At 40.6% G+C, this 22,936-nt stretch overlaps 1 protein-coding gene, 11 non-coding genes and 1 pseudogene across 12 annotated transcripts; all 13 read right to left on the bottom strand.

Moving 5' to 3' along the window:
• Positions 1-607: 607 nt before the first annotated feature.
• Positions 608-723, bottom strand: LOC131328077 (U5 spliceosomal RNA). Its single transcript, XR_009200362.1, has one exon. It is a non-coding gene; the product is annotated as a U5 spliceosomal RNA (small nuclear RNA).
• A 908-nt stretch (positions 724-1,631) lies between these two features.
• On the bottom strand, positions 1,632-1,788 carry LOC131328222 (U4 spliceosomal RNA). Its single transcript, XR_009200487.1, has one exon. It is a non-coding gene; the product is annotated as a U4 spliceosomal RNA (small nuclear RNA).
• Positions 1,789-2,881: 1,093 nt separating this feature from the next.
• LOC131328226 (U5 spliceosomal RNA) lies at positions 2,882-3,000 on the bottom strand. Its single transcript, XR_009200491.1, has one exon. It is a non-coding gene; the product is annotated as a U5 spliceosomal RNA (small nuclear RNA).
• Positions 3,001-3,768: 768 nt separating this feature from the next.
• On the bottom strand, positions 3,769-3,965 carry LOC131328206 (U2 spliceosomal RNA). Its single transcript, XR_009200476.1, has one exon. It is a non-coding gene; the product is annotated as a U2 spliceosomal RNA (small nuclear RNA).
• A 2,268-nt stretch (positions 3,966-6,233) lies between these two features.
• LOC131328074 (U5 spliceosomal RNA) lies at positions 6,234-6,354 on the bottom strand. Its single transcript, XR_009200359.1, has one exon. It is a non-coding gene; the product is annotated as a U5 spliceosomal RNA (small nuclear RNA).
• A 685-nt stretch (positions 6,355-7,039) lies between these two features.
• Positions 7,040-7,236, bottom strand: LOC131328212 (U2 spliceosomal RNA). Its single transcript, XR_009200481.1, has one exon. It is a non-coding gene; the product is annotated as a U2 spliceosomal RNA (small nuclear RNA).
• Positions 7,237-10,467: 3,231 nt separating this feature from the next.
• LOC131328075 (U5 spliceosomal RNA) lies at positions 10,468-10,586 on the bottom strand. Its single transcript, XR_009200360.1, has one exon. It is a non-coding gene; the product is annotated as a U5 spliceosomal RNA (small nuclear RNA).
• Positions 10,587-11,596: 1,010 nt separating this feature from the next.
• On the bottom strand, positions 11,597-11,793 carry LOC131328209 (U2 spliceosomal RNA). Its single transcript, XR_009200479.1, has one exon. It is a non-coding gene; the product is annotated as a U2 spliceosomal RNA (small nuclear RNA).
• Positions 11,794-12,184: 391 nt separating this feature from the next.
• Positions 12,185-14,931, bottom strand: LOC131325576 (acetylserotonin O-methyltransferase-like). Its single transcript, XM_058357898.1, has 3 exons — positions 14,813-14,931; positions 13,995-14,771; positions 12,185-12,690 (listed from the first exon to the last, which is right to left on the bottom strand). The coding sequence occupies exons 2-3, from the start codon at positions 14,733-14,735 to the stop codon at positions 12,394-12,396; spliced, it is 1,038 nt and encodes a 345-aa protein (XP_058213881.1). The 5' UTR covers positions 14,736-14,771; positions 14,813-14,931; the 3' UTR covers positions 12,185-12,393.
• A 564-nt stretch (positions 14,932-15,495) lies between these two features.
• Positions 15,496-15,611, bottom strand: LOC131328068 (U5 spliceosomal RNA). The gene has a single exon (XR_009200354.1). It is a non-coding gene; the product is annotated as a U5 spliceosomal RNA (small nuclear RNA).
• Positions 15,612-17,728: 2,117 nt separating this feature from the next.
• LOC131328223 (U4 spliceosomal RNA) lies at positions 17,729-17,880 on the bottom strand. Its single transcript, XR_009200488.1, has one exon. It is a non-coding gene; the product is annotated as a U4 spliceosomal RNA (small nuclear RNA).
• A 2,570-nt stretch (positions 17,881-20,450) lies between these two features.
• LOC131328073 (U5 spliceosomal RNA) lies at positions 20,451-20,559 on the bottom strand (annotated as a pseudogene).
• A 1,707-nt stretch (positions 20,560-22,266) lies between these two features.
• LOC131328220 (U4 spliceosomal RNA) lies at positions 22,267-22,423 on the bottom strand. The gene has a single exon (XR_009200485.1). It is a non-coding gene; the product is annotated as a U4 spliceosomal RNA (small nuclear RNA).
• Positions 22,424-22,936: the final 513 nt, after the last annotated feature.

The raw sequence follows: 22,936 nt of genomic DNA, 5'->3' as shown, positions 1-22,936 counted from the left end.
GTTCTTATGCTTTGGACCGCTCTGCCCTCTGTTTCTGGTAGCCTAATACATGGTTTTGCTCTGCTTTCGAAGGGCTTAATCTAGGAATTTTCTAATCAAATCGTCATTTAATAGCTCAAGGTTCAATAGAACTTGGCAATTTTCTGAGCTAAACTTGAGTTTTGAATCTTTTGACGGCTATTTCCTTCGTGTTGACTCGGGGTTTCTTGGGTTTGGAGTTTCTTTGGCTTGGAGTTCCTGTAGTGCGGCAACGTACTACGGGGTTGTAGGGCACTCCGAAAGCAACTTTCAAGAAATTATCCTTACCATCCGAAGCAATAATCTTATAGACTTTGTTAAAACATTTATTTTGGTAAAACACTTAAAGTTTATCGGAGATCAACAGCCATGTATACGGTCAGACGACATTTTTTTTGGATTTTTTTTTCCGTGGATGGATGGATGGCTTACATTTTGCTGCCAAGAATAAATGAAATGATTATCAAGGAGAAAAGAATTTATGAACTTGTGGACCACCTTAGAAAAGAATTTTCCTCATTCAGTATTCTTAGAGAGCACAAAATTTAAGTGAAACTGCAAAATTTCGGATTTGGTTTGATAGGGAGTCTAAGCCAAAGGAAAAGACCCCTCCAAAAACTTCGGTATGCCACTTTCTATGGCGAGCACACAGTATTCTTTAGTAAAAGGCGAAAGAATAGTTTGCTTTGTGCTCTCCGCGTGGCTACGTGATTTTGAACCACCGAATTGCCTATCTTATGTATGACTTTCATTTCAGAACAAAACTTTCGACTGTCAATGTGGGACGAGGCCAAGTATATCTAACTTCTCCAGAGAACACATCCCTGTCCAAGTATTTGAACAAAGTCGATTGAGCAACTCAACTCGAATCGAATCGCTTTGCTGTATTAAATCTTCCTTTTGTTTACTAGTCGCCTATATTAAGGATTTGAGTATCTAATTGCCACTTTATCTCATCATGGTTTCATAGTAAGACTGCGGACTTGTTAATAGCTTTCACTCTTTCCATCGTTATGATCTACGAAAAAAATTCTTGCGTTTAATAAGTTCTGTAGAACTTTAGAAATTGCCCTTTCTCTAAACCGGCCATGGCCATGGTTCCGATCACCTTTCCATTGTTATGGGGTGTAGTAATTCTTGCTTCTAATAAGTTATGTAGAACTTCAAAAATTGCCCTTTTTTCTCTAAACGGGCCGTGGGCCATGGCCATGGTTCCGATCGCCTTTCCATTGTTATGGGGTGCTATGGGGTGCATTCCATTGTTATGGGGTGCTATGGGGTGCACTACGTGTGCGTATGGAGAGGATGAGTTGATTGTGGCGGGCCTTTCCATTGTTATGGGGTGCACTATGGGTGCATATGGGGAGGATGAGTTGATTGTGACGGGTGTATGGTAAGCTGTTTAATGGATTGTCCGTGAGTTAAGATTTTTCCGCCCATCATGAAATAGACCCAAACCGCTTCGCATTTACTACATCGGAATCTGACACTAACATTCTCATTAAGCTATTCGAATATGGTATAATTTTCGTATTAAATTTACTTTCTGTATGCATACACATAAAGAAAAAAATTTGCCATTGAACCAGAGAAATTTTGACTAAGAATTGTAGGGCTTTACCCTTGGTTAGAGGGTGGCCCTTCCAGAAATTCTCAACGGCCAAGGCTGAACCCAGGCCGAAGAGGGGGTTTGGAAATAGTTTTCAACCAGCAATTGACGCGCCTCGGTTATTACCTCACTAGCTGCGTCATTGCCCCAAGCGCAAAGATACTTCATAGTGATTACAATTCTTCAATTTATAGCTAGTCTCCTGGCAAAGCATACCTAAATAGCCGATGTGGGACTCCATTTGTTCCTTTGGCTTCTTAAACTTTGGTAAATCCCTCAAGTTTCATTACCCTATTAGTATCAAATTTCCAAGAAATAGACAAAGTTGGACCACGTTTCAAACTATACCACTTTTCAAGTTTGATGCTGCGATTAGAAGATATTGAAACAAAATCAGTATATTCTCTTGTGATTTAGCAGAACGGCCCCGTTGTGTAATCTCTTTCCTCTCTATCATTTGTTTTAAGGAAGAAGAACCACTCGAACGCTTACTTTGGGCCCTCTTGTATAGCAAATTCCCAAAAAAAAAAGATGAAAACAGAAAAAGAAATCAGTTTCTTAGCCATACGTTGTGAGAATCGGATGGTACATAAATTATGGGTAGCACCCGTATAGCATTCTACGCATTCTTAGATCCATATTGACAGTACATAAATTATGGGTAGCGCCGGTACAAAAATCGATACATGGCGGCCGGTTCTTAGATCCATATTAACAATATCTACGCATTCTCTTCCTAAGAATCGTAGAGAACACGAAATCCATCACGCTCTTGTCGCTATTTTTCTTGAGGAGGCGCAACAGTGGCATTTGGAGGTAGGTATCCGGTGGGATCTTCTTTAAAGATTTTACGGTGAATTAGAAACCTCATGATGTGGTGGTGGAGGGCGGAGGGGGAGCACCCGAGGGCGGAGGAAAGATCGGGGAGTGTCGTGCGGCCGTCATGGGTTTCCAGGGCATCAGGTATGCCGAGCTGAATAGCACACTTTACCACAGCCATATCGACAAAAACCCAAATACATACTTCCATAAACCCACTTGGGCCTAGGCTGCTTCTTCCTCTCTACTGTTTCTCTTTCCATCTCTCTAAAATGAAAACACGCTCACACAGAGTACTAGAGGTTAAGCTTCAATTATATATTATATATAGATAGATAGAGAAAGAACTTTAACTGCAGAATACAGAACCATTGTTGAGATTTGAGAGGTAACAAAACAGAATGGAGTGAAAATTTCAGACTTGGTTTGTAAGGGAGTCCTAACGTAAGGAAGGACCCCTCCAAAAATAGGCGTATGCCACTAAATGCGGCGAGCACACGGTATTCTTTAGTAAAAGGCGAAAGAATAGTTCGCTTTGTGCTCACCGCGTGGCTGCGTGATTTTGAGCAATTGGGTTGCCTATCTTTATGTATCACTTTCATTTAAGAACGAAACTTTCGAGAGCCGATGTGGGACTTGAGTTATATCCAACTTCTCCACAGAACACATCTGACGTCCCCTGTCCAAAGTTTTTGATGCTTTTGATTGCTCTGTCTAAGATTTCTGATTAATCCAAGATTTCTGATCTAATCGTGTCACTTAATTGCTCATGGATCAATCCAAGATTTCTGATCTAATCGTGTCACTTAATTGCTCATGGATCGATAAAAACTTTGCAATTTTCTGAGCTAAACCTGGGCTTTAAATCTTTTTCAGATATGATTGTCACTTACGGCGAGTTTGACACACAGGAATTGTAGGGATTTATCCTTGACTAACCAACCTATCAAATACTCAAATTGGATAGGCAGACCATGGTTTTCGACTAGGAATTTCAGAGGAAACGAATTTCACAAAAGGAAGTTCAAACCAACAAATAGAATCCAATCGATTGAGGAAAAAAAAATGGGATTAGTAAAAGGGGGTTCAAACCAACAAAATGTGTTCATGATATTAATAATTGGCTCCCTTTTAAGAGGTAATATTAGTTCAGCTTTATTGATGGGTTTAATTGAAAATTGAAAGAATTAACTGAATCAAGTACAAAGGCACATTTGAATTACGTAAAGTTGCAAAATTGTATCTGTATATGAAAGTTGTAGGTTCTGCCATCAAAAACAAAGTTGAATTCATTTGCTCGCCAAAATTTGGACTAGATTTGGGTGGGGTGCACCAAGTCAAGGCAGTAGTGCAAAGCCAAAACGACGCGCGAAGAACCGCAGCAGCAAGCTACTGTAATGAATCTTCCCCCTCAAAAAATTAATTTAATATCATGTGAGCCGATGGCCCACGTATCAGATATTAAACTGATAAGAACAGATACTACACTTGATCTTAGCCAAAAGGCCGAGAAAGGTATGATTTTGAATTTGGATGGGCTGTCTTTTTTATACCAACTTAGCACTCATCTTTCTCTCTCATACTCGATGTGGGGCTAGTTGCAAACCAAAAGCCCCTATTTGCTGAGTCTGTTGCCTTACATATATAATAGTCTACGAGTGTATCGACATGTCTAGTGAACTACGTATTCGTCCTGGGTGTTTTATGGATATTGTTTCTTAGTTTTGCATTTTTTGATTCATTCGTAGATAGTGAGAAAACTTCGATTTTTAGTATGTACAGATCTTGTTTGCGATAAAGCTCGTTGTAAGTTCTTGAGGTGGAAGCTTATTGCACACTCTTTCGGAAAGGTCATATGACTTTAAATATTTCAGCATTCGACTACCCAAGAGCATCTCCAATGAAGGAAGCAAAAGTACGGGAAAAGAAAAATCAAACCAAATTTGAATAACCATGTCATCAAAACACCATCCAAAAGAAGAAGCAAACTTCCTACACCATTTCTCTCTCTCTCTCTTCAAGTTTGAAGAGTGAGAAATGAGTCTTCAATTGCCAACTCATCAATTCTACTATTTTTAATTGGTGAATTAATTGATTGCTTTGGCATAATAGGTCCCGCTTGATAGCGTCTTGCTAGAGAGAAAACAAACTTCTCTAGTCAGCCGAAGTAGTCTATCCAAAAGATACATAGTAGAATGTGAAATTGGATAATATCTTATCGGGGTCATTTTTTTTCCCCTCCTGAATGCTAAATCTCTCAGTCTTTGCGAGTGTTTATCTTGTTCACGCTAGTCTTTTACGGTATTTCCTTCTTTGGGTGGTACGCAATGCCATCATTTTGTATGCCCCTTGAAGCGTGTATCAAGCCTCATTGTATATCTTTATTTCATTCAATTAATGCACGTTCGCGTTACCCAAAAGAATGCACGTTGGAAGCAAAGCACACAAACAAGCCGCAACTGTCGGTCACAACTTTAAAATTAACCAAATGTGATAGAAACATACTTATTTTTGAACAACTGCCTCAAGTTCTTATTTTTCTTACAGATAGACAAACAGCCTTAATAAGCTGAACAAGATTCATTCTCATACATAAAACAACGCCCGTTCACAAATTTAACACATTAAACAAGGCAAAAGAATAAGGTACCCTACAAATTAAGGGTAAGCCTCAATAACCGATTGAATAGTTTTGATGGGTTTTATAGTGTGTCGACTAAATCCAGCCTGGGTCAGAATGTATGCCCACTCCTTTGCAGTCCTCTCTTTTCCCGTGTTTGTGTGCACCATCATCGCCATGTCCAACATCAACTTCACAAACTCAAGTTTATTGTTATGGTCTTCTTCGATCACAGCTTCTATTATGATCACTTTCCCTTTTGTCTTTTGGAATAGCCATTCTGCAGTTGCTCAAGATTTGGATGCACTCGCCGTTGTCCCTGTAGTGCAAAACCCACTACAAATTCAAAAACTCAAACATATCCAACGTTTCGCATAGGAAAAAAAGGGTACTAGATCTCCCGTAGGTCTCTTTTCAATTGTAACATGTTTTATCTTAAGTTCCCGAGGCAACTGAAAGGCATCATTTGTGTTCATCGAATCTGGACATCGCTAATTAGTGTGCGGCTATTGAAGACCCCCCATGATGTGAGGTCTATGGCAGAATTCATTCCACCAGTTAATTTTTCACCTATTGGTTATAAGAAGAGAATCACGTTTTCCTGTTCCATACCAGTTTCACATTTTCCAAAATACCTACAGGAATTTCCAGAGTTTGTTCTTTATGTGAGAAAGAGACAGACGTCGGTTCAAATATGAACACAAATTCATAATTCCATATACCCACTTGGGCAGTACTGTAGCGTTTGATTCTCACATAGATAGGAATTTCAAGAGTTTGTTCTTTATGTGAGAGAGAGACTGAGGTCGGTTCAAGTATGAACATAAATTCGTAATTCCGTATACCCACTTGGGCAGTGTAGCCTTTGATTCACAAAGAAAGCAAGCCCATAGAAAGGCTTCTAATTTTTATTTCGGTGAGTAGGAGAAGAGAGGGAACAGAGAAAAACAGAGATGCTCTGTACTTCTCAGTGCTTCGGAAGCTATGAATTGTGTATCTTATTAAACACACAAAATAAAATTATTAGTGTTCCTCTCTGTCATCGTCTACAAGATGGGTTTCTCAAATTTTGAAATTATCAGAAGCCTTCGGAGAAAGAACTTGAACTGTGCAGAATACTGAACCATTGTTGAGACTCGAGAGGTCACAAAAATTGGTTTGAAAGGGAGTCCTTACACTAGGAAGGACCCCTCCAAAAATTGGCGTATGCCACTCTCTTTGCGGCGAGCACACGATATTCTTTAGTAAAAGGCGAAAGAATAGTTCGCTTTGTGCTCACCGCGTGGCTGCGTGATCTAAACTACTTGGGTTGCCTGTCTTATGTATCACTTTCATTTAAGAACAAAACTTTCGACAGCCGATGTGGGACGAGTTATATCCAACTTCTCCACATAATACATCTGATGTCCCCGGTCCAAAGTTTTTGATGCGTTGCTCTGTCTTTGTTTCTGGTGGCCTAATACATGGTTTTTTTCAGCTTTCTTGTAGCTTAATCTTAGGATTTCTGATCTAATTGTCACTTAATAGCTCATGGATCAACAAAACTTTGCAAGTTTCTGAGCTAAACCTGGGCTTTGAATCTCTTGAATTGTAGGGATTTATCCGTGACAAACCCACCCACCTATCGAAGGAAACAAATTTGGTCTAGGGATTTGGGAGGAAACAAATTTCACAAAAGGAAGTTCGAAGGAAATAGAATCCGAAGTCGATTGAGCAAATAGAATCCAATCGCAGTCGATTGGGCAAATTGAACGAATACGCTTGAGTATTTTAGATTGTTAGTTATTGGAATTGCTAAATAAATCTCTAAACGAATAGAGTATGGTTTTTGAGACTGTGAGTTGGTTCTACTAAATTTGGGCTTTGAGCATTTTAGATTGTTAGTTATTGGAATTGCTAAATAAATCTCTAAGCGAATAGAGTGTGGTTTTTGAGACTGTGAGTTGGTTCTACTAAATTTGGACTAGATTTGGGTGGGGTGCACCAAGCCAAGGCAATAGTGCAACACCAAAGCGACACCCGAGAAACCCCAGCAGCAAGCTACTGTGATGGGTCCTCCCCCTCAAAAAATTAATTTAATATCATGTGAGCCGATGGCCCACGTATCAGATATTAAACTGATAAGAACAGATACTACACTTGATCTTAGCCAAAAGGCCGAGAAAGGTATGATTTGTAAGGTGGATGGGCTGTCTATTTTATACCAACTTAGCACTCATCTTTCTCTCTCATACTCCATGTGGGACTCAGTTGCAAACCAAAAACCCCCTCGTTGCTGAGTTTGTTTTTTACATAAGGCTTGTTTGATAACCTAAATTCAGCACTTAATACTGAATCAATTATGTAATAAGTGATTCAGTAGGTTTGATAACCACATTTCATATTACTTAACAAATTAAGTACCACTTAAAATATAGGCTAAAAAGTTGAAAAAAATTAAGTAGCTTTGAGCTACTTAATTCTGGCTGAATTTTTGTGTACTTACATTCAACCGTCATACCACCACCACAACCACTTCCACCAACACCTCCACCACTCCACCACCACCACCACCACCTCCACTACCACCACTCCTCCTCCACCACACTCCTACCACCACCACATCACCACCACCAATGCCACCACCACCACTTCCTCCACTACCACCACCACCACCAGCTCCACCACCACCACATCACCACCACCAGCTCCACCACTCCACCACTACCACAACTCCACCACCACCACTACCATCACTACACCACCACCACCGCTCCAACCACCACCACCATCGCTCCACCACCATCACCACCGCCGCCACTCCCCCACCACTACCATCACTACACCACCACCACCACTCCACCACTACCACCACACACCACCGCTCCTACCACCACCTTCACCACTCCACCACCACCGCCACTCCACCACCAGTACCATCACTACACCACCACCACCATTACTAGCACTCCTACTACCTCCACCACTCCCCCACCACCATTCCACCACCATTACCAAAAGTATATTGTGACCGTTAGTAAATTAAGATAGAATTGGAACAAAATTAATTCATCATTTTTTTAATTCAGTACTTAATATATTTATCAAACAGTTTTTCAGCTTAAAAATTTCAGTATTCAATTTTCAGTACTTAATTTTTCAGCTTTCAGTTTCATCTTTCAGTTTTATCAAACAGCCCCATAGTCTACAAGTGCATCGACATGGGTCACATGGCTAGTGAACTATTCGTCCTGGGCAGTGGTCCGCCCCAAGAGCTCTACCCGAAAGATTACGCTAGTCTTTTAAAGAGTTTCCTTCTTTGGGTGGCACGTTCTGCCATCATCTTGGGTGTCCCTTAGAGCGCGTATCAAGCCTTATTGTATATCTTTATTTCATTTGGTTAATGTACGCTCGCGTGACCCAAAAGAATAAACTTTGGAAGTTGAAAACTCTCGTTTTTGGCAAAGGCGTGAATGAGTTGAGCGTGGGAGTGCCAAGACTTATAGCGCCTAACTTTTGATGAAGATTCCCGTGAATCTTGACTTCTAACGTAAGAGCGATTGCGTGTGACCCAAAGGTTAAAGATCACAATGTGGTTCGTTGCTTGTCACACGGTCGTGGACTTAAAATTTCCTAGTCGTATAGGAAATGAACGTAGAAACGTGAACTTTATTACTCCGGGATAATAAAGTTTGGTTACAAGAAAAGTAAAAATCCAAACTACTTAAAGAAGTGAGTTTGAATGGGGTTTGAGCACGAGGTACTCGATAAACTACTTTGCTGAAAGTAGGAAAGTATGCTTCGCTGGGAAGGCTTTGGTTGTAAGCGTTGAGCTTTGATTGGTGTTGGATCTATTTTTCATCTTGTGAACTTGTATTTATAGGCACAGCAGTAAGACGATTAAGGTCTGAATCCGAAATCTGCTTTGCTTCCTATGCTGACATGTGTCCCATGATGCTCCACTTTTCATGCATGTTTGATCATGGGCAGTTTTTCTGGCAGTTAAGGGTTCATGGGTGACATGGCAATAACTTCCCACTACTCTCTCTTTGTAGGCATTTGACACATGGCCAATTGACTAAGTCAAATTGGCCTTTGAACTTGGAGGGAAATAACCGCCAGCAAGCAACCGAATCCCTAAAAACGTGGGCCGCACCTCATGGATCAGATCCGCTCCTTTCTTCATGGGCCTAACCGTGGGCCACCTTCCCAAAAGATCTTGAGCTGCATTCCTCAAATGGGTCGCATGTTTCTTGGGCCCAAATGGAAAATACTCATGGCCCAAGATTTACCCAATCAATTACTTAGCTTTCAGCCCAAATTAATTAAGGAAATAATTAGAAATCCAATCACGATTAGCCCGATCCGCGGTGCCAAAAACGGGTATAAACAGAAGTAAAGCACAAAAAAAAGCCACAACCTCTAGTCACAACTTTAAAATTAATTAAATATGACAAAAACAACATACAGTACTTATTTTCGAACCACTACCTCAAGTGTGCTTATTTCTCTTAGAGATAGACAAACAACCTTAATATGCTGAACAAGATTCATTCTCATACATAAAACAACGCCCATTCACAAATTGAACACATTGAACAAGGCAGAAGGATAAGGTACTCTACAAATTAAGGGTAAGCCTCAATAACCGATTGAACAGCTTTGATTGGCTTTATAGTGTGTCGACTGAATCTAGCCTTGGTCAGAACGTATGCCCATTCCTTTGCAGTCCTCTCTTTTCCCGTGTTTGTGTGACCATCATCGCCATGTCCAACATCAACTTCACAAACTCGAGCTTGTTGTTAGGGTCTTCTTCAATCACAGCTTCTATTATGATCAGTTTCCCTTTGTCTTTGGGAATAGCCTTCCTACAGTTGCTCAAGATTTGGATGCACTCATCGTCGTCCCAGTTGTGCAAAACCCACTACGAATTCAGAAACTCAAACGTAGATTAACACACAAAATTAAAGAAAACGTTTGACATCACCGAGGTTTCGCATAGAAAAGAAGTGTACTAGATCTCCCAGTAGGTCCCTTTTCAATTGTGACACGTTTTATCTTAAGTTCCCTTTTCGTGTCTAACGGAAAGGATTGAAGAGAAATGTTTATCTTTCCGTCAAATTTCACCTAATAAGAGATGTTTGTGTTGAAAATTTTTCCGAATTGGGAATGAAATCAGGCATTCTGAAGGTCTTTCAAGGCAATTTCACCAAATAAGAGAAGTTTGTGTTGAAAATTTTTCCAAATTGGAAATGAAATCAGGCATTCTAAAGGTCTTCCGAGGCAATTGAGAGGCGGCTGATGCGAGGTCTATGGCATAATTTATTCCAGCAATTTTCACCTATTAATTGATTTCAGGCAGCATCTTAAGGGTCTAACAATTGTTATAAGAAGTAAAAATTTCGGACTTGGTTTGAAAGGGAGACCTTACACAAGGAAGGACCCCTCCAAAAATTGGCGTATGCCACACTTTGCGGCAAGCACATGGTATTCTTTAGTAAAAGGCGAAAGAATAGTTCGCTATGTGCTCAGCGCGTGACTGCGTGATCTAACCTATTTGGGTTGCCTGTCTTATGTATCACTTTCATTTAAGAACAAAACTTTCGACAGCCGATGTGGGACGAGTTATATCCAACTTCTCCACAGAATACATCTGATGTCCCCGGTCCAAAGTTTTTGATGCTTTGCTCTGTCTTTGTTTCTGGTGTGGCCTAATACATGGTTCTTTTCAGCTTTCTAGTAGCTTAATCTAAGGATTTCTGATCTAATCGTCACTTAATAGCTCATGGATCAACAAAACTTTGCAAGTTTCTGAGCTAAACCAGGGCTTTGAATCTCTTGAATTGTAGGGATTTATCCGTGACTAACCCACCTATCGAAGGAAACAAATTTGGTCTAGGGATTTGGGAGGAAACAAATTTCACAAAAGGAAGTTCGAAGGAAATAGAATCCAAAGTCAATTGAGCAAATTGAACAAATACGCTTTGAGTATTTTAGATTGTTTGTCATTTGAATTGCTAAATAAATCACTGAGCGAATAGAGTGTGGTTTTTCATTCGTTCGGATCTTTAAATCTACTCCGTGGGCTTTATGCTAGCTAGTTGCCATTTTATGACTAATGGTTTCATAAAACTGCAGACTTGTTATTGTTTCTTACTAATAGCTTTCCCTCTTTCCGTTATGATTTACAAACAAGATTCTTGCTGTTAAGTTTCGTAAAACTTCATAAATCGCCCTTTCTCTAAACCGGTCTTTGGCTCCGATCGCCTTTTCTGTTGTTATGTGGGCAAAAATTCTGCCGAACCCGCAAAACCAACTCAACGTTCCCCGACCAGTGCCAACACCCGCCCGCAGTTGTGTCTAGTATTGCTATTAAATTTGCTCTCTGCATTATCTGCGTTCTGTTTTTTTGCTACCTATTTTTCTCCTTTGAAATTTCATCCACCTAACTATCTTTTTGCTACCTATTTTTCTCCTTTGATATTTCATCCACCTAACTATCGATTTTTGAGACTTTTGAGTAGGTTCTGCTAAATTTGGACTAAATTTGGGTGGGATGCGCCTGGCCAAGGCAGTAGTGCAACGCCAAGGCGACGCGTGAAGAACCCCAGCAGCAAGCTACTGTGATGGGCCTTCCCCCTCAAAAAATTAATTTAATATCGTGTGAACCAATGGCCCACGTATCAGATATTAAACTGATAAGAACAGATACTACACTTGATCTTAGCCAAAAGGCCGAGAAAGGTATGATTTGTAAGGTGGATGGGCTGTCTGTTTTATACCAACTTAGCACTCATCTTTCTCTCTCATACTCTATGTGGGAATCAGTTGCAAACCAAAAACCCCCTCGTTGCTGAGTTTTTTGCTTACATAGTCTACAAGTGCATCGACATGGGTCACATGGCTAGTGAACTATTCGTCCTGGGCTGTGGCGTCCGCCACCAAGAAGTCTACCCGAAAGATTACGCTAGTCTTTGAAGGTGTTTCCTTCTTTGGGTGGTATGCTCTGCCATCATTTTGGGTGCCCCTTAGAACGCATCATTGGAGTATATCTTTATTTCATTCGGTTAATGTATGCTCGCGTGACCCAAAAGAATAAACGTTGGAAGTAAAGCACAAAAAGAAGCCGCAACCTCCTCTAGTCACAACTTTAAAATTAATCAAATACGACAACAACAACAACATACAATACTTATTTTCGAACCACTGCTTCAAGTGTGCTTATTTCTCTTAAGAGATAGACAAACAGCCTTAATATGCTGCACAAGATTCATTCTCATACATAAAACAACGCCCGTTCACAAATTGAACACATTGAACAAGGCAGAAGAATAAGGTACCCTACAAATTAAGGGTAAGCCTCAATAACCGATTGAACAGCTTTGATTGGCTTTATAGTGTGACGACTGAATCCAGCCTGGGTCAGAATGTATGCCCATTCCTTTGCAGTCCTCTCTTTTCCCGTGTTTGTGTGCACCATCATGGCCATGTCCAACATCAACTTCACAAACTCGAGCTTGTTGTTAGGGTCTTCTTCAATCACAGCTTCTATTATGATCAGTTTCCCTTTGTCTTTGGGAATAGCCTTCCTGCAGTTGCTCAAGATTTGGATGCACTCATCGTCGTCCCAGTTGTGCAAAACCCACTACGAATTCAGAAACTCAAACGTAGATTAACACACAAAATTAAAGAAAACGTTTGACATCACCGAGGTTTCGCATAGAAAAGAAGTGTACTAGATCTCCCAGTAGGTCCCTTTTCAATTGTGACACGTTTTATCTTAAGTTTCCTTTTCGTGTCTAACGGAAAGGATTGAAGAGAAATGTTTATCTTTCCGTCAAATTTCACCTAATAAGAGATGTTTGTGTTGAAAATTTTTCCGAATTGAAAATGAAATCAGGCATTCTGAAGGTCTTCCGAGGCAATTGAAAGGCGTCAGTTGTGTTCATCCAATCTGGACATTGCTAATTAGTGTACTGCGACTATTGAAGAAACCCCCCCCCCCCCCCCCCCCCCCCCATGATGCGAGGTCTATGGCATAATTTATTCCAGCAATTTTCACCTATTAATTGATTTCAGGCAGCATCTCAAGGGTCTAACAATTGTTATAAGAAGAGAATCACGTTTTCCTATTCTGGAGTTCGTTCTTTATCTGAGAGAGATAGACGCCGGTTCAGTTTACCAAGGCATATGGTAGTGTTCCGTGGGCTATAGTTCTAACCGAATTATCTTAGAAGACAGATACCGGTCAATATCAATACCATCGATAGGTGGCGAATCTATTTTAATGAGATGGTATGAAGCACAGGATTCGGATTGCTCATAAATCGTTATTTCGTTTCTGTTATTTGTAATGTATAATTTTTGGATTATTATTCAATGAAATTGTATTCTGGAATTTGCCTTCTTTTTTTTTCCAACACGCATCATTCGATCCCCATTCCTGCCTGTCACGTTTGCCCTTTGTGGATAACAATATGTTAGGTCTACATTTCCCTCCAATCCCCTCTGACCAAAAAAAAAAAAGAAGAATTGATGGGTTCATCCGAGGTGCATTCCCATGGCCTTGAAATAAGAATTTGAAGACCATCGTGCAATTCTTCATAGACTCTCTCGTGTTAACACAAAGCGATCGTGAATTTTTTGAAATAATTTTTGACGGAGTATCTGAAGGCTGAGCGACCGTACTAGCCATGTAATGGCCGCGAAGCGAGCAAAATTTGGTGAAGCAGGCAAAAAATCAGTTTTTTAGCTATACGTAGTGAGAATCGGTAGTATATAAAAATCTTGAGTAGCACAGGTATTGCTAGCGGGGTGTAGTGGTACCGGATGACCAAAGAACCGCTACGTAGCAGCTGATTTTTAAATCCATATTCACAATAGCTACGCATTCTCCTCTTACCAATTGTATCGAAACATTGTATATAATTGTAGAAAACATATGCTCACCATAATGTATGCAGCATCAGCCTTCGGAACACTAGCAAACATGTCGCCGCCCACACGCTCAATCCCGGCGCAGTCCGGCGCAGCAGACACCACAGCCGGAAGATCGAAATTTATGCCCCGACGAACTCCCGGAAACGCCTTGAGCAACATCCGGAGAACAGTCCCGGTTCCTCCGCCCACGTCCACCACCGACTCCAGCCCATCGAACAGCTCCGGACACCCTTCGATTATTGCCGGCACGGCCACCCTGGCATCGCAGGCCATCGCCCGATCGATGAGATTGCGGTCGGCAGGATGCTCCGCGGCAAACTTCCAGATGTCTTCACCGTGAGCCAACTCAAATGCCGGGGCCCCGTTGGCTCGAGCATGGGCACTTAAGGCGTGCCAGGGCGCGAGCATCGCCGGGCTGGCCTCGAACAGCACGAAATCCGCCATGCTCTTGTCGTTGTTCTTCATGAGGAGGCGCGACAGTGGCGTCTGGAGGTATCCGGCGGGACCTTCTTTGAGGATGTTACGGAAGACCAGGAACCTCATGATGCGGTGGAGGGCGGAGGGGGAGCACCCGAGGGCGGAGGAAAGGTCAGAGAGCGTCGCGGGGCCGCCATGGGCTTCCAGGGCATCGGGTATGCCGAGCTGAATAGCACATTTTACCACAGCCATATCCACAAACCCGAATACGTATTTCCATATGTCCACATGGGCCTGGGCTTCTTCATCCTCTCTAATTGTTCCTTTTTCCATCTCTCTCCTCTTCGCCTTTTTTCTTGTTCTCTCTCTCTAAAAATTCCTCTTCGTCTTTTTTCTTGTTCTCTCTCTCTAAAAATTAGAACACATACAGACACTGAGTACTCGAGGTGAAGCTTCGGTTATATAAGAGAGAAAATCGACCAGCACGATGAAAGTGGACCTTTCAGAGTGACTTAAAAAAAACTTTTTCAGCTACCAAGAAAATCAATCCAATTTTGGAAGATTTTTGTCTGATATTCATGGACATTGACAGCTTAATTACTCTCTCTCTTTCTCTCACGAAAAAACTAAGGAGCACGAGAAACTCTTTTTCAATTAAAAAGAAGAAACTAAGGAGCATGAAAAACGCGGACAATTCAGTTGGACTAAAAAATTGTTATAGTTCTCGAAACATGAATTATGAATTTTCAGAACCTCTCGAAAGAGAACTTACAGCATAATACACGTACCGTTGTTGAGGAGTTTTGGAAGGCTCTGATTCAAAGGGAGAAAAATGAGAAAAAAAAAAAGAGGAGAAAGTGGGGGAATTAGAGGAGAGAGGATTTCACAATCTAAATCTAAATTGTCCAATATACTTTTAGATAGCCCACATGAACACCATATAGAGTTTAGATAGCCCACATGGACACCATATAGATACACGTACACGGGTTATCCACCTGATACCAAAAAATATCTTCTTGTTGAGACTCAAGGGTGACCAAAAATCAATCAAAGTAGAGTGAAAATTTCAGACTTGGTTTGAAAGGGAGTCCTAGCCTAAGGAAAGAACCCCTCCAAAAATTTGCGTATGCCACTTAAAGCGGCGAGCACACGGTATTCTTTAGTAAAAGGCGAAAGAATAGTTCGCTTTGTGCTCACCGCGTGGCTGCGTAAATTGAGAGTTACAGTTGCCTTGGCTTATGAATACCTCTCATTCAAGGATAAAACTCTCAGTAGTCGATGTGGGACGAGGGGTATATCTAGCTTCTCCACAGGAACACATCCCTGCCCAAGTTTTTGATGCTTTTGATCGCTTCTTTCCTTTGTTCCCGGCGGCCTAAAACATTGATTTCCTCTTACTTTCCAGTGGCTTAATCTAAGCATTTCAGATCTAATCGTCACTTAATAGCTCATGGTTCAATAAAACTTTGCATTTTTATGAGCTAATACTGGGTTTTGAGTCTTTTGACGGCTATTTCCTTGGTTCCGCAGTGACCCAATATAAGGATTTGCAGATACTTGGATTGAATGCGCGGTTGTGGTTTTCCGTCTACCAAATTTTGATATGAATTAAATGTTTGACGAGTATGAATTATTGAAAGGAGTAAGACACGGATTTGGATATAGAGGAAATAATTCTCACAAAAGTTCAAAGGAAAATGATTTCTATCTTCGTTCTCGTTCATGAATGAGATAAACCGGATAGTATTTGAACAAAGTCGCTAGTGCGTAATTTTGGGAGATCTCTCTCTTTAAAAGTTTGTTCTATTATTCAAAAGGATAGCTGGTGTTGGCCTAGGCAGCGAAATCCTATCATCATGGAAATAATGAGTGCTACACCTGCTCATTTTGTTCCTAACCCCAACTCTGCTGATTCTGTCTTTTGGAACCTCTCTCCTAGGGGTGTTTATACAGCTTGCTCGGCTTGGCAAGCCTTTAGGGAGTCTAATCCTCCTTTTCCTTGGCAAAACGTGATTTGGTTCAAGCGTCACACTCCAAGGTGGGCCTTTATTCTGTGGTTATCTGTGTTGGGATGATTATTTACCAAAGATCGCCTTATCTTGTGGGGTATGCAAGTTGATCCTACATGCAGCCTTTGTCTTTGTGAACCTGAATCCCACTCCCATATCTTTTTTTCATGTCCTTATGCTTAGCAGGTTTGGTCCTACATCTTGGCACAAAATGGAGTTAGTAATAGTCCAATAGATTTGCCTAGGGTTTTGTCTTGGATGCAGCAACATAGCAGTGGCAGTTCTATGGCTCTTACTATATGCAAATTGTCTTTGGCAGCCACAGTTTATTGGCTGTGGAGAGAACAGAATTTGCGGGTGTTTCAGCGAAATGTGTGGATTTCTCTCTTTTGCAACTATCTATAATTGAGGATGTTCGTGCTTGTCTTAGCTCATGGAGAGGGATTCGTGCTTCTGCCCAGAATCTGCCAATTGTAACATCTTGGAGAATTCCTAGAAATGTTTTTACCCCCAAGTGTTTGGGGGTAATAGTTGCTGTGTGTTTGTTTTTTTCTCCTAGCTTGTAAAGACTATATCTTTTGATCTGTAGTTTGTTTGTGCTTATAAAATTTTCAATTTACTCAACAACAAAAAAAGTCGCTCGCGCTGTGGCTTCTTGTACTGGATCTTTACTCTGTTTATGAGTCGAGTAATTTTAAGGATTTGAAAATCTAATTGAACAATCTATGGCTCATGGTTTCGCAAAACTACAGACTTGGTATTGTTCTTTGCTGTTCTTTGAGATTGCTCTTTCCGTTGTTATATATGATCCACAAATATGGCTCTTGCTTCTATGTTTCGTCAAACATCAGAAATTTCCCTTTCTCTAAACCGGGCTTCGAGACCCATCCTCTTTCCATTGTTATGGTGTACAGTGCGCACAAAGTTCCCAACCCGAAAAATCGACTCTCGTCTTTCCTTTGTTATGGTGTACAGTAGTCACAAAGTTCCCAACCCGAAAGATCGACTCTACTTGCGTCGATACTTGACGCTTGCAATTGGGGAGGATCAAGGATGAGAGAGTTGGGTTGGGTACTTGGGTGGATGATAAGCTATGTGTTGGGCGGGTTCAGTTGTCTGCAAATTTTTTGACCCCATCATGGAACTGATCCAACCATTCACCGTTCTCCCCAACATAGCGTTCCCCACCAATGTAGGGCTTTAACCCTTTTTTAGAGGGAGGCCCTTCCAGAAGTTCTATAGCAGATAGCAGAGAAGACAAGAAATCTAATCCCCCATCCGCTTGCAAATAAATTTCGACTAAGAATTGTAGGGTACCCTTGGTTAGAGGGAGGCCCTTCCAGAAATTCTCAACGGCCAAGGCAGAACCCAGGCCAAAGAGGGGGTTTGGAAATAGTTTTCAACCAGCAATTGACGCGCCTCGGTTATTACCTCACTAGCTGCGTCATTGCCCCAAGCGCAAAGATACAGTAAAATTTTTACAATTCCTCTATTTATGGCTAGTCTCATGGCAAAGCCCATCAAAAATAGCCGATGTGGGACTGTTATTTGTTGTTCCTGTGGCTTTCTTAACCATGTAACCCAAGCCCCAAAGGCCAAAACTTATTGCAATTTCTTTCCATCTTTCACAAAAACGGAACTACTGGTGTCCTTATGTATTTGAACTAGCTTTTTAATATCAAAACTATACATGGTGCCCGATTGAAGAATGGTGGCCTAGAAAGAACATTTCAAGTATGAATATTGTCAAAACCAGGGATCACAACAAAATGGAGGATGGTTTCTCGTAAATGCTTTAGTTGTATTCATTGAAAGGCAATTGCTGCGAAATTTAAATCTGACTCAATCATAGATAACTTTCAAGATCTAAGGAAGCGTCACATTCCATTTTGATACATGTTGGAGGTAACACATTGAGAAGCTCTTTATTTGTTCACCTTGTAGTTGTTTTTGGTATGTTGAGAGCACTTAGATAGTGTATTTTGTATTAGGTTCATTATTTAGACATTTAAATGTTATACATACACACATTTTCCGATCAAATTTCGATGATCCGAGCCGCTCAATGTGTTTAAAACGTGATTTTAAGGGTACTTACGAGAAATCGGCAAAAACAATGACCGGGAAGGGCTTCATCCAAGCAGTTTTTGTTTGAAGCGTTCGATAAAAAACAAACAAAAACTGCTCGGATGAAGCCCTTTCCGATCATTGTTTTTGCTAATTTCTCGCGAGTACTCTTAAAATCACGTTCTGAACACATTGAGCGGCTTGGATCATCAAAATTCAATCGGAAAAGGGAGGTCCGCATTTTATATATATATATATATATTCTTGAACTTTGGAATTTCAAAATCTTTGTTCATGTTATCGACTCTCACTGACCTTTCACATGGTTTAAGGATGAGGAACCACTCCAAGGCCTCTCAATATATACAACCTCCCACAGTCAAAAAAATCAATAAATTTAGCCATTACCAATAAATATTCGCCATTTTCAAATGGATAATTATTTCTCCGTTGTAGAAGACACTTTTTTAAAAACCGGCCGTGACGAACCGTTTCGGTCGTCGTAGCGGTTTTTTGAGGGAGGACCGGTTCGGATATTGCAATGAGACATTACATACTTTTCAATGTTCTCATTAGACACAAGAGCCCTATGGAAAGGCTCTCTCTCTCTCTCTCTCTCTCTCTCTCTCTCTCTCTCTCTCTGGCATAGTATCAGGCTTCAAGCTCAAGGTCATGCCTTCAATATTTAAAAAAGAATAAATTAAATAAGGAGCACGAGAAAAGCAGACAATTTCAGTGGGACATAAAAATTGGTACAGTTTTTTGTTGCAACGCTTCAACTACCAAGAAAGCAATCCGCTTAGATTTTGTATGATTTTGTGAAGAGAATGACATGCAGCTTATAATAAGTGTGTCCGTAACTCATGCACCATGTGTTTTTTTTTTTTTTTATCGGCAAAATCATTTTAATAATGAGGAAAAAGGGAGAGGAGTTTGAGCCAAAAGTTGAAAAATACAGCTTGATGGAAACAACACCCAAACACCCTAGAGAGACAAAGCCCAATAGACCCAGAGGCCTAAACGCCCAGTTGATAAAACAAAATAAGCACATAAAACAAGGGCCTAAAGTGCCCAAATACGACAACGAAGCCCACCCCAAAAGAAAATCCACGTGAAGCCCGTCATGTGGTTACTTACTGTAGTTTTTATGAAAACAGAAACTTGATTTGGAGGGTGAATAAATAATGATTGATTCAGTACGTTGCACATCCCAATTATTAGCCACAAATTGTGAGCATTCTGTTTCCATAAATCAAATTCCTCACAAAAAGCCACACATTCAACAAAGACAAATCTGATTTTTACAGGATTTCGAGTGACATAATCCAGACCGTTAATTTTTCGCATCTCGTATTATAGAACAGAGCACCTCAGTAAAAAATCGGTTAGTCGAACATCGGTCCTTGTTCTTGGTACGGGAACACTAGTGTGTTTTGTTATTAAATGGATGGCTTTACATTTGAAATTATAGTTACCGTACACAAAATACGAGCTGCTTGCATACCTATCAACGTCGGATAGAGTATATTTGCAGAGATGTTTTTCCATATGGGATGTACAAAACTAACGATTCGAATTATTAGTGTGGGTTTAGGATAGACATAGCTTAAGGGCATGAGGTGATGAGTAAACACTATTATTGGTATAACCTAGCGATGCTATTTGAAACAAGAAAAGAAAGAGAAAGATGAAAGAAGGTCCAAGACTGAGTGGCCTTGTGGTCGAGGTCTAAGAGGGGGTTGCTCCTTTTTAAGGTCTTAACTCTTTGTGGAACGGGTCACCGCTAATGAACAGTAAAATTGATCTTCCACAATAAGTCTAGTTAGTCTTCTGAAAACATGAATTATGAATTTTCAGAACCTTACAAAAAATAAATTACAGGCACCTTGGTGAGACTCGAGAGATCACAAACTAAAAACTAAAATAGTTCAGAGAAATTTAGACTTGGTTTGTAAGGGAGTCCTAACCTAAGGAAAGTACCTCTCCAAAAATCAGCGTATGCCACTAAATGCGACGAGTACACGGTATTCTTTAGTAAAAGGCGAAAGAATAGTTCGCTTTGTACTCACCGCGTGGCTGCGTGATTTGAGCCCTACAGTTGCCTTGGCTTTTGATTACCTCTCATTCAAGGATAAAACTTTTAGTAGCCGATGTGGGATGAGGGTATAGCTAGCTTCTCCACAAGAACACATGTGCTCTCATTGTTTCTCTTTTGTTCAAGGGTGCTGCTAAATACAACTGCGAATTTACTACATGTAGCCAATTCATAAAAGGGAATCTTGAGATTCCCTTTTATGAATTGGCTAGATTCCCTTTTATGAATTGGCTACATGTAGTAAATTCGCAGTTGTATTTAGCCGGGCCCTTGTTCAATTATTTTCCTTCCGAAACTTTCACCCGCCCAACTCACCTTTTTCGCAGTTTGATCAGACGCTAAAACTTTTAAAAATATATATATCAGACGCTTAAAAACACAATTGACCGATCGGTTTGTCGATCTGTTGCGTCTGAGACTATATGGATTTGTTAGTATAGCAGACGGAGATTGGAGATAGTGCACAGACACAAATTTTCCATGATCTAAGAATCAAAACAGTTTGTAATAAGTATAAAAACAGTTCGTAATCTTTCGTATCCAATTTCGCATGAAAGTAACCTTACAAACATCAGAAAAATCCAGACTCCCTTCGTATTTAGAACAACCTTGGAAGGTCTCTTCATGCAATAGTTAGTTCTATTATTCATAATGGGACCTAGAGATGGCCTAGAATGAGGCTTCCTATTGTTCGAGAAATTGTGGCCTCCACAGATCCTAACCTCATCCCCCATGTTGATAGGGAGGACACTGTTACTTGGACTTTGTCTGCAAATGGTTCTTTCTCTGTTAGGTCAACGTGGCAGGCACTTCGCACTAATGGGCCTAAGGTGTTTTGGTTTAATATGGTTTGGCATAGATGGCACATTCCAAGATGGTCTTTTATTCAATGGCTGGCCCTTCTTGGTAGGTTGGCTACTAAGGACAGACTAAGAGCTTGGGGTCTGGTCAATGACACTTCTTGTGTCCTTTGTTAGGGTGGTTTTGAGTCCCATTCACATTTATTTTTTGAATGCTCCTTTACTTCTATTATCTGGGAGGTTATGAAAGCTAAGTGTGGTTTTGTTCTTCCTTCTCGTGATCTCATGGATGAGATTCATTGGGGTTTATCTCATTGTAAAGACTGCTCTATCCAATCTAGACTATTCAAGCTCTGCCTTGCTGCTTCAATGTACTATATTTGGAAAGAGCGAAATGGTAGGATTTTTCAACAGATTGGCCATGAACCTACTTCAGAGGCATGTTAGTAGGTCTGCTACTAACATTTGTGCTTTTGATTCTGGAGGGGATTAAGGCTAGTATGACCTCCTGGAGGCATGTTAGTAGGTCTGCTACTAACATTTGTTTGTTCTAGATTGGGGTTTAAATGTTGATCTTCTTTGTACAGTCTAGTTTTATTCTCTCTATTCTGATTTCTTTTCATAGGTTTTTTTTCCCTTCTACAGCTAGGGTTTGTCCTAGTGTAGTGAGGTATTTCCCTTGAAAGGGTTCCTCCCCTTGAGAGTTTTGGTTTGAACAGTTTAGTTTTATTCTCTCTATTCTGATTTCTTTTCATAGGCCTTCTACAGCTAGGGTTTGTCCTAGTGTAGTGAGGTATTTCCCTTGTAAGGGTTCCTCCCCTTAACGGTTTTGGTTTGGTTCTGTTATATATATTTGATCCAAAAAAAAAACTTTAGACTAAGAATTGTAGGGCTTTACCCTTGGTTAGAGGAAGGCCCTTCCAGAAATTCTCAACGGCCAAGGCAGAACCCAGGCCGAAGAGGGGGTTTGGAAATAGTTTTCAACCAGCAATTGACGCGCCTCGGTTATTACCTCACTAGCTGCGTCATTGCCCCAAGCGCAAAGATACTGTAAAAATCTTACAATTCCTATACTAATAGCTAGTCTCCTGGCAAAGCCTGTCTAAATAGGCGATGTGGAACTCTTATTTGTTCTTGTGGCTTCTTAACCATATATCCCAAGCCCAAAACTTAAGAAAATCAATCACCCAGGTTCGATTACCACCTTATATGATATATAGTCCCAACTCCAGAAGTTTGATGCTCTGATGAGAAAAACATTGATCAGAATAAGACTCTTATTAATCTCCTTAGAACATAGCAAAATTGTCTCGTTGTGTAATTTTATTTCCATCTTTCGTATGGTTTAAGGATGAGGAACCACTTCAAGGCCTAGTTTGGGCCCTCTCCAGTATCGCAAATCGGAAATATCTTCAACCTCTGACAGTCGGAAAAGGAAGACAAGTTCAGGCATTACCTAGAAGGGGGTGTTTCCACTAAATTATATGGACTAAAAAGGATTAAACTCATGTTTTCACGATTTTCTAAGCATGTCATTCTCATCGCATACATCAACTAAAT

The sequence above is a fragment of the Rhododendron vialii genome, chromosome 5a, assembly GCF_030253575.1.
Source record: "Rhododendron vialii isolate Sample 1 chromosome 5a, ASM3025357v1".
Taxonomy (NCBI): Eukaryota; Viridiplantae; Streptophyta; class Magnoliopsida; order Ericales; family Ericaceae; genus Rhododendron; species Rhododendron vialii.
Note: the sequence above shows the minus strand (reverse complement) of the source record. Positions and strands in the feature narration are given on the sequence as shown.